The sequence below is a fragment of the Ornithodoros turicata genome, chromosome 3 (assembly GCF_037126465.1).
Source record: "Ornithodoros turicata isolate Travis chromosome 3, ASM3712646v1, whole genome shotgun sequence".
Classification (NCBI taxonomy): domain Eukaryota; kingdom Metazoa; phylum Arthropoda; class Arachnida; order Ixodida; family Argasidae; genus Ornithodoros; species Ornithodoros turicata.
The window spans coordinates 54,496,285-54,506,895 of record NC_088203.1 but is presented as its reverse complement, the minus strand read 5'-3'; the positions used below and the strand labels follow the sequence as shown (position 1 = coordinate 54,506,895).

General features: G+C 44.3%; 2 protein-coding genes across 2 annotated transcripts; one reads left to right on the top strand and one right to left on the bottom strand.

Annotated features, from left to right (window-relative positions):
* Positions 1 to 733: 733 nt before the first annotated feature.
* Positions 734 to 8,581, top strand: LOC135388478 (uncharacterized). Its single transcript, XM_064618059.1, has 16 exons — positions 734 to 1,374; positions 2,031 to 2,067; positions 2,210 to 2,293; positions 2,510 to 2,668; positions 2,740 to 3,025; positions 3,826 to 3,891; positions 3,950 to 4,006; positions 4,070 to 4,346; positions 4,416 to 4,484; positions 4,626 to 4,790; positions 5,219 to 5,405; positions 5,473 to 5,718; positions 6,811 to 6,982; positions 7,055 to 7,197; positions 7,960 to 8,107; positions 8,191 to 8,581. The coding sequence occupies exons 1-16, from the start codon at positions 1,066 to 1,068 to the stop codon at positions 8,207 to 8,209; spliced, it is 2,424 nt and encodes an 807-aa protein (XP_064474129.1). The 5' UTR covers positions 734 to 1,065; the 3' UTR covers positions 8,210 to 8,581.
* Positions 8,582 to 9,156: 575 nt separating this feature from the next.
* On the bottom strand, positions 9,157 to 10,344 carry LOC135387095 (uncharacterized). The gene is made up of 3 exons (XM_064616484.1): positions 9,954 to 10,344; positions 9,645 to 9,866; positions 9,157 to 9,405 (listed from the first exon to the last, which is right to left on the bottom strand). The coding sequence occupies exons 1-3, from the start codon at positions 10,127 to 10,129 to the stop codon at positions 9,258 to 9,260; spliced, it is 546 nt and encodes a 181-aa protein (XP_064472554.1). The 5' UTR covers positions 10,130 to 10,344; the 3' UTR covers positions 9,157 to 9,257.
* Positions 10,345 to 10,611: the final 267 nt, after the last annotated feature.

Sequence of the window (10,611 nt, the reverse complement as noted above, 5' to 3'; positions counted from 1 at the left end):
TGCCACCAAGCACATTATTCTGTACTTCAACTTACACACGATACCCTCCAACGTAAAGGCAGGTTACCTGAGCTGTAATGTTAGGCCCTATGTTCCAAATCCGAGATGTTGCTTCAAATGCCAGCGTTTTGCGCACAGCTCACTTGCGTGTCGCGGACATCTAACATGTCCAAAGTGATCTGGCAAAGACCACTCAGGAGAGCCCTGGAGCAATGAATACTGTTGTGGTAACTGCCCCAGTATACTCAAGATCATGCCCAGGCTGAAAAGATGAAAAAGACGTGATCAAAATGAAAACACAGCCGAATATTGCCTACAGAGCTGCTAGAACGCAACACGAATTTCAAAAGAAAGGCAGTTTCTCCGAAGTGGTGCGCAGGGGAGTGGCACCACAGAGGAAATCCGTGGAGACTCAAACCTGCTCGCAGGTTATTGAGCCTCTACACCACACTGCCTAAGAGGAAGCTGGGGACACTCAGGTGTCTCCTGCTGCGACGGAGGTCACCCGTCCAACTGGCCAAAAAGAAGCAGCCACGGCTTTTTCTAAAGCCGATGGGCTGCGGTCGATTTAGGACGGAGGCGTGACAGCCCCCTTCAAAACATGCAGGTTGATGATGACAACAGAATCTGACAAAAGTCTAGAACTGTCTAAAGTCTGTCGCAAAAGATAAATACTCAGCATGGTGCAAGGATATCGATGGCTTTGATCGGTTTTACGAGCTTGTCATTAAAGGGACTATCGCATCCGGGAACGTGTGTATGAGACCCATACCATAATGTTCGGTATCATTTCACAATCTAGTTGGCCAAATTTCTCTTTCGAGAACGCCGTACATATTGAGTAAACGAATTTTAAATATTCCCGCCGCCTCTGAAGCTAAGGAAGCCCAGCGATAGTAACATCATGATGACGTAACGCAGCCGCACGAATGGGAGGGCTGCGCAGACGACAGTCTCCGAGCTCGTCTGCTTCGGGTTTGAGTCGCCATCGTCGCCATTTACCTCGCGAAAAGTCATCGATAAATACGCCGACTTCCGCTTGTGATTGCGAGTTCTGACGCGACCATGTCGCGTGAAACACGGTGTTACGTTCCTGGGTGTACGAACACTTCGGGCTCTAACCCAGAAGTGACATTCCACAAGCCGAGGGACAGTGACACGAAGCGAAAATGGGAGGCAGTAGTCGCCAGCAGACATCCTGACGTACGAGGAGAAATACATGTGTCCCGCGTTTGTTCTTCACACTTTGTGGAGGATGCGTACATGGAAACGGATGTTCTACAAATCCGACTTGGAGTTCCGAAACGAAAGCGGCTGAAGGCTGACGCCGTGCCCACAATATTTCCGGAACCAACTCGGCCGCGGTCTGCTGAGGTGGGTCACAGTTCTCGTATATGTCAAATGGGACCCCGCAAAAGGACATAATAATTGATAGGATCTAGCCCTGAAAAGCGTGCCTGCAACGCAGTTTACACGCTTTTCTCGGCATTGGCGCAGCCGGCGAAGTTCGATCCCTAAAACTAAGCAATGTGGGTTTTGCAAGGGAAACCCATGAGCTAAGATTGCCATTCTCGTAGTGCTTGCTGGAAATGTCGCTTACCGATGGGATGGATTATTATGAGAACATATATAATGAAGGGGCGTATGCACGTTTTCATTTAGCCGCGCGTCATATACGAACACGAACGGTACTTTGTCCTTTTGTGGGCTCCCATTCAGCGAGCAAATTTGCGCGTGAGGTTTCATTTTCTCTACTGCATTAATGCATGCTGGAAATACAGGTTGCATGTTCGAAAAACAAGTGACAACTTTATTTTGAGATTATGAATGGGGAGTTTGTCGCCATGGGCGATACTCTACCCCATTGCTTCTGGTAATGTGGGGTATGGAACAATATGAGTCCATTTTCATAAGAGGTATCTGTACAAGGAATGTTTTTTCTAGGCAGATTTGTGAAAACCAATCAATTACATATCTTATGAGATGTTGACTTATGAATTGGAACCACAAGTAAATAGTTTCGTTTACAGGTCCAGTCCACCAGCTTCACTGAAGCCAGTGCAAGTGGTACGTTCCGTAGAAAGCTCTTATTAGGCATTGCCGCACATTCATGCTCCCGCCTATCTGTTCCAGTTTAAGATGTTTTTGTCGTACTTGTCCTATACCAGCCTGTTACAGTGATAGGTGTGATAACGTGTTTGTATTGTAGACGTGGAAAGGATGGAATCAGCAAGCGATGCGGGTGAATGTTTCAGCCTACAACAATCCATGTCATCAGCGGGTCCGGAAAATGGTACATGCCCAATTCATTTATGCTCACTCTTGATAAAATTCATGGTGGTTAAAATGAATGCATAGGCAATTACTCTTGAGATTCATAGCTCCTCCTTGTAAACACAGGAGAGCAGTAATCACATCATATCCCATATTGTTTTTTCATAGCTGTATTGCATAATTGCCTTTCTGCATTTTTTGTATGTGTCATGTTGGTATTGCTCTATTTCTTCAGTGCTAGTGCTGGATGGACTGCCCCTTGAACCATTTGTGCCCTACCAGATAGTCAGCCAATATGGGTTCCATTACACATTAGTACCGCACAAGCCAGAATCTGTAGCGGAAAGGGTTCAGGACAAGGAAACACAAACAGCTATTCCGACATCCACGCTTGGTAATATTGTAATATCATTTACAGGGAACAGACCTTTTACACACGTAGCCTACTACCAATTTGGTTTGCAGGCACTCAAACTGGGTTCCACATGCAAAGTAGGGAAAGCCAGACAGGCATGAGCCTTCCCCCTTCCAGCTCCCTTCTGTTGACATCATCTGAGCTAGCAACTTGGTGTCCAGAAGACAGCAACATTGAAAGCGTGGAGGTCTCTGCAGGACAGGCTTCCATGCAGCATATAGGTGCACCAGCATTTGAGGAACTGATGCCAACAGATATGCTTTACATGCCTCTTTCGCCCGTCCACTGCTCCACCCCAGCTAGAGAAGAACTTGATACAACCTTGGGATCTACATGGTATGCCGTAGTACAAGTGTATTATATTTACAGAAAATTGTTAATAGCTCTGGTGATCTAGTGATTACAAAAAGGAAAGCTATGACATCCATTTAAGTTAATATGAATTACATTGTGACCATTGTGAGGCAAGTGTGACAGAGTTACAGCATATTTGTCTACCCACAGATTAATATTGCCTCTTGATGTGTTTTACTATCCATGTGGGTGGTGAGCCTAAACAGCTTGTACCCTATCATGAAGTTGCTACTATCTGTGTCGGGGCTGAACCCATGATAATTGGGTCAGTAGGTGGACATGCTACCAATCAATTGATAGGAGCCACCTTGAAATGAATACCACGGATGCTAACAACATATGTTACAACAGCAGTCAAGGTGGTGGATAAAGCTTTAAGATAAAAAAGCTTAGGAAGAACAACAGACCTACACATGGATAGCTCATAGCAGCAGTATAACACGTAACACAGACATGACAGAAGTTATAACAACAAAATACATGGGAACAGAAGGGGTAAGGAAGCTGTGGCCAACAAACTAGGCCACCATGACCACGCTGGGGAACAGGTCATTTTAACCTTGGTGAAACAGACCTACAGGGAAGGATGTACAGGGATTTTATGAAAAAGTCATCCTAGAAACAGCACCGCAAAGTGTGCTGCCCTGACAAATAGGCCGTGCATTCCAAGACATAGATGCCTTCCTAGACTGAATAGCAAAGGCTTTCTACTTCACACACAGCATTGTATTACACATATACGTTTCGCAAAGGTGAATAACTTCTTTTCTTTCTCGATGTAGCCAGCCTGATCCGAAGGACGTGACGGTCCACTCATCTGAATTAACAGAGGGATCAGAGACTGAAGAGTAAGCTTTGCACTTGAAAGCCGTGGGAATTCTTACATTGCAACTATTTTTTTCCTAGTGACGAATATGAGAAGGAACATGAGGGACATCATTCTAAATCCCATGTGCATCGAACGTAAGTACAGCATGCTCCAGTATGCTGTGTTTTAAGACATAGAAATATGTGATTGCTTTTCAGGCTAAATCCAGAGGAACGTCTCTTCCTGGTGGCGGAGTCAAGTCTGCGAGAGCTCCTGTCACAGTGTCCTTGTGGCAGCAGCGATGCTGAAACAGACATCTCAACAAGGGGCACATGGCTGAGAGCAGCAACAGCTTGCAGCTGTGGGAAACTGCGTACATGGTCCAGCCAGCCTTGGGTGGAAGGCAGGCCACTCGGAAACATTCTGCTCTGTAGTGCGATTCTGTTTTCCGGCGTGAACATAACCAAGGCATTTCGTATGTTTGCCATGATGAAGGTACAAATACTGGCACTTTTCTAGTGTTAATGTAACCAGGGCATTTTGTACATGTTCCATACGATGCAGGTGCCAACACTGACTTTGTCGCAGTACTTCAGAACACAGAAACAGCACCTCTTTCCTGCCGTGAATGATGTGAGTACATTTATAAAGTATGTGCCTATTATCGTTCAAGAACACAAGTAACATATCCTAGCGGTAGCTCGAAAGTCACAGAATGTTTTCACCCAATGTTCCTTTTAGTATGTGATCTTATCTTATCTACAACTGTTGTAGGTCTTCCTGAGCAGACAAGCTGAGCTACTAGACCGGCTCCGCCCAGTGCCCCTGACCCTTGCGGGAGATGGCCGATGTGATTCGCCAGGCCACACAGCCCTCTATGGCACTTACACACTGCTTGAGACAGTTGCCAATAGGATCATCCACTTTGAATTGGTCAAGGTATCTCATACCAAATCTTTCTATAACAGTATCGTAAACATTGCATCATGCAATTCATACTTTTTCGGATAATAGCCGATATTTACCCTCAAGCTTCCAATTTTCAGCCTTAATCCAGTTTCTCCCTAATAAAATGTGGTTCTAATTTATTAGATTTTGTCATTGCTGAACTGGCAGAGCTTACTCACAATGTTGTACTAAAATCCTTAACACTACGAGCTCAGGACTAATTGCTGCTATTCAGAGAGTGGAAGAAGTGTTGACGCTGTACAGGCCTACAAGTGTTGAAGTTCCACAGCCTAATTGAGCACATCAAAACATAGCTCTGTTGTTTCTGTTGTCAAATGACCATACCTCTAGGGGGCAACACTACCCTGTATATGGGTATCACATGTCTAATACGTCGATCTTGGTGTTTTATGTAACAGTCAACAGAAGTCTCAAGCAGCAATGCCATGGAGGTACATGGTCTAAAGAACTGCCTTGCCTACCTTGAAGCACATGACATGGTTGTGGACACCATAGTGACTGACCGCCACACTGCAATAAAGTCTGTGTTAAGGGAATTGTGTCCACACATCAAACACCGTTTTGACGTGTGGCACGTTGCGAAAGGTGAGCACTCTCAACAAGCATGGAAAGTTGCTTTCGGTATTGAAACTCATGTGGTAACTTTGAACAGGGATCAAGAAAAAGCTTGTGTCTCTCAGCCGCTCCACAAAGCACCACGTTGTGAAGTTCTGGATAGAGAGCCTTATCCGACACATATACTGGTGTCCAAAGTACAGTGGGGAAAGTGGTGACCTTTGTCTGGCGAAGTGGGTATCGGCAGTGAACCACATTGTCGATGTCCATGAGCATGACAACCCACTGTACCCAGTTTGTTATCATGGCCCAGTTTCAGAACCACGAGAATGGCTCAAAGAAGGTAAGTACAAATAGATAAACCAATGGGTGCAGTCAGGCGATAAGTCAAGAAATCTCTGAGAAAACTTTAAATGAATATTTGGTAAAGTAATTGCATCTGGGTTTTCTGGAGTAACACAAATGCAAAATGTGTGACATATATGCGTGTGTCTACTCTACATGCATGCCCTGTTATCACTGTTTTGGGAAGTGTCATTTTTAGCTGTAACTGAACAAAATTCAGGAAAACTGCTTAACCCTTTCTTAAATATAGCACTGCATGTAAATGGTTTTGGTGCTTAAAAAATACAGTTCTCACAACTCGGACCTCAGTGGCTGAACGATGGTGATGACAGGTAGGGTGAAGTGACCCGACGAGACTGATTGTGGCATTAAACCAGCACACTCTTGAAAATGGTGTCCTAAGATTAACTGTACAGTATGACTTTAATAAGTCACACTGTGCAGTTAATCTTAGGACACCATTTTCAAGAGTGTGCCTGTTTATGAATGCATTCTTTTAAATTATATACAGTGCTTATTAGCACTGCTGACACAATCACGTGAGGTAGGTTTTTTGAGTGGAAGCTGAAGTTAATTTCCGCGTTGTATCAAAATTTAAGCTACACCATTTTTATGCGTGTGTAGGAAAGGAGCCTTATTGGACTGTTCATCCCATTGACACACATGGATTTTTCATTGCTTGCCCTCCTGTAGAGGGCCCAATAAATAGCACTATGGTCCTAAATTTTCTTTGGCAGGCATGTACTAGTACGTAGACATAGCAACAAAAATACTAAAGAGTGGACAAGTTGATTTATCCCTGTCTTACACCCACGAGTTCTGTCGTTTGCTATGTTGTGGTTGCATCTCCAAGCATCGAGCTTATAGGTAATTTTACATAATAAGTGGTCGAGCTGGTGGATGAACTCCAATGTCAGGAAGCCTGACCAGCGAGTGACAAGGGAAAGCAAGCAAAACACAAGTGGCTTGTTGTGTCTGTTTTTTTTTTGTTTTTTTTCTGTTGTCGGTCGCTCACGCTTTCTCAAGATGGAGTAGTAGTTTTGTTAACTTTGTTGACAGATAGAATTAAGCTTATCATTTACAATTACAGATAGTGAGACGTACGCAAAGGTCAAGGACATCTTGACAGCACCCGCACTGCTCAGGGATGTCCCTATGCTTTCTACAAAACAACAGACATATGGCCTGGAGTCATACCACAGTGTCCTGAACCACTTCGTTCCGAAATCCTATTCGTTTTCTGACGAGGGGATGGTGGCCAGGTATTAAACCTTCATAAAATCATGTCACACATACAGAACTTGTACCATCTACATTACAAAACTGGGTTTTAGGACACAGTTGGCAATACTCCATTACAACGAGAATGCTGACCGTGTGCAAGTGGAAAGAGAGGGCTCCAAGCAGTTCCGACTGAAGCCATCCAAGCTGAAAAAGACGTGGGTGGCCGTACCCCTCAAAGAAAATGCTACCTATGGTATATTTTCACCACTGCGTGCATCATGTTCTGTGTCAATACATGGATGTAGTTATTGTGGCTAGTTTGAAGATAGCACTAGTTATAGAGTGTTTTATCCTTTGCAGAATTTTTTTATTGAAAAGCTATGAGAGCAGCATATATAGATCTCATTTTTGCCTGATTACTTTAAAAAATTTAATTAGGTGATTCCAGACAAAAGCAAGCGGAATGAGGGTATCCTTGTTTAGAGCTATTTCAGGTCTAACAAATCCTAAAATACACATGTGCCTTAAAATATCCATCCTTGAATATTGATATGAAAATGAGCTGAAACCACGCTGGCGGGGAATGCAGGAAGCACAGCGCTCACTTCATGCAAGAGCTCAACATAATTTGAAGTAATGGAAATCATGAGAGTAGGTGCTGATCTACTGGCTAAATAAACCACTTCTGTTGCCGTAGATGGCTCTTGAGGAGCACTTTTTCAGTCTCTCATCATCTGCATACCAAAATTCAGCAATAGATATTTCACGGCATGCTTTTAAGGATTTTTAAAAGATAGAATGGCTTTCAATGTGGATTTTCTCCTGTTCTGCTTGCTTTTGCTCAAAGGTCACATATACCCCCTTCCAAATGATGTCCGCCTTGCAGTATAACTCAATTGAAAAAGTGATGTCTGTGCTGCTCCCATAGCTTTTTCATAAAAACACCCAGTATTAAGCATAGTCCTTCAAGTTCACCTAACACATTCATTGTCAACCTATGCTTATCCATCAACAGATTATGCGGCAACACTGATTGCAGAGGTTCTGACTCGCATTCAAGAACACCAAATGCAGTCAGCAGCTGCAGAAACTCGGCCAGCTCGTTCAGCAACATATGGCGAGAAGCCAACTCTTAGGCAAGCTGTGGAACAACACCAAACACGGTACGCAAAATATTGGTTCTACCAAGTTGCACCCACCCTGCTTGCTCCTGATGACTTAACTCTATTCTGGATTTTACATGTAGGTTCCAGAAGGGAAAGTAGGCCATGTCCACACCGGCTGAGGACCACGGACAGCTGGCCATCTTGACATATGACACCACAAACGGCCCTTTTCAGGGCCAACCAATGCTTTACGCAAAGACAAGCGTTGCTTGTAGATCAACCCACCTCATATGACATTGCATATTAATTCTCAAACCCATTTTGATAACTGCATAACTAAAATCATTAAAGGGACTATCGCATCCATGTGTGTACGTTAGTCGTCGCTTAACAGTTAACTTGGCCAAAATTCACTTCCATAAACAGCTGAAGACAAATTTGTCACTCTCAGCCGCTATCAGCCTTGTGTGTGTGACGTTTGCTCCAATACTCTAATATCCGTCATCCGCTCTTGCCCACATGATTGTCAGTGAGCAACGTAGAAAGAAATGTCACTGCAGTGGCACAATCAATTGGGACGGATGCGGCAGCCCCTTTAAGCAGTACCTGTTGTACTAAAAGAAGTCTTATGGATATGCTGAATTGCAAAACTATATTTTATTATAACCAAGTTAACATTTTTTTTTCATTCCAGCACATGGGCAGTTCCGAGAAGACAGCAGCCTGGAATCTACTGAAATTGCGAACAACAGTATCATCACCATCTGTGCATGGATATTAAATACCACTGTAGCATTTTGTTATGCAAAGGAAATATTAAAACGAAAAACACGAAAGAATTTATATTCGTGCTATCCGGGAGGTTGTTCGGTATGTGTGGTGCATGTACTGCTTTCGACACAGCAGCTTGTGGCTCTTGATTTTCATCACATTTGAAAAAAGGTACATGATCTTTTTATGAGCATTAGCTTAATGAGTTAGATGTTTCAAAAAAAGGAAGTAAGGTATGTGGCTTTGAAGCCTTACAGTGCGATAAATGTACAGGAATGTACACTCATGCCAATAATATCAGGTCGACACCCTCTAGCTTACCTACTCCTTTTATGTTCACTGAAGTATACAGCCTTGTTAATATGAAGGTATAACCATGAAAAGGGAATCAGCCAGCAGATGCATATAATATATGTATGCTGAAAACATACCATTCTTAAGAAAGAAACCCTTGGTATGAAGGCGACGGGTGCTCTCTTCGAATCGCTCGCACAGCGCAGCCTGGAATTTGTCGCCTATTTCTAGGTCCGAGGTAGCCCCAGACCCAACTGGCAAATATAGAGTAGGCTGTGAACCTCAGACACCTATGTAAAGATATAAGGCCAGTCAATTTCAGCGACACTGCAGCAAAAAAGGATGACCAACTCGCATACCTAAGAGGTGACCAAAAGACAACTGCAAATATCCTAGTATATTCCAACATATCTATAGAACATTGCATTAAAAGGTTGCATTAAAAGATGAAACTCCTACATATCGGTTAAAATACAGCTGTGGTTGCTGTAAGGGACTATTACCGTACCCGCCCTAGGAAACGACATACCTGTTGTCTGTCGGATCCAACAGCCGCAGCCGATAGTCGTAGCGGCAGTACTGGCGTGCATTCACCGCCAGCATTTCTCTCCGCAGACAGAAGTCGTGGAACAGACGGTGCTCGGTGATGCACCGCACGCCAGCACTGTCACACAGAGCTGCAACCTGGCTCACTGAGGTGCAGCACAAGTATTCGTCTGGTTGCTCCGGACTGCAGACGCCGCACAGACACCTGTCGTTTTTGAAGTACCAGTCCAACAATCGGTTGATAGCGCAATTGCAGTGGGTGCGATGCGTACAATGTGATAATCTGACTTACCGAAAGTCATCGTTTTGCGCGACTTCGCGAACAACTGCATCCCTGTTGATCGGAGGATGAAGCGGAAGTGGGTCCGTTGAATACGGATCATCGTCTGACACCACGTCGTCCGAGCTGTCCTCACTGAATTCATCCAGCAGCGACGAGGAAAAACTTTCGCTTTCGACGTCCGACATGATCACAGCTAGGCTCTACGCGGTTTCCCAGGCAGACGACGTCCCGACAGTCGCTCCCTGATTGGTGCGGCTGCGTGACGTTTGCGGAGAGGGAATACCAGAAAACCCTCAACGTCCGTCGTCTGCTACGGCTATGTTTTCCATCAAACTGCACAGAAACTACTCCACTTTTTCGTGTCGGACTTTTTGTGTAATTGTTGGCGACGAACGACGAGTAAAACGGCGCTATAGTTTCGGAATCAACCGGGACGGATGCGATAGTCCCTTTAATGTCCCTGCTTTTGCTGTTCCTTAGTCCTAAAAATGATTTTACACCTTCCGCCGTTGTGGTTGGCATTAGAAAAATGGAGTCTCTGTTTTTAGTGATGTTTTGACAAGGGGGTTTTGAGGTCCAAAAGTTACCTGTTCGTACGAAGTGGACGTTAAATGCATTGGCAATAGACGGTATGCAAAACTCAGCGCCCTCTTGTAGCGCGCACTGG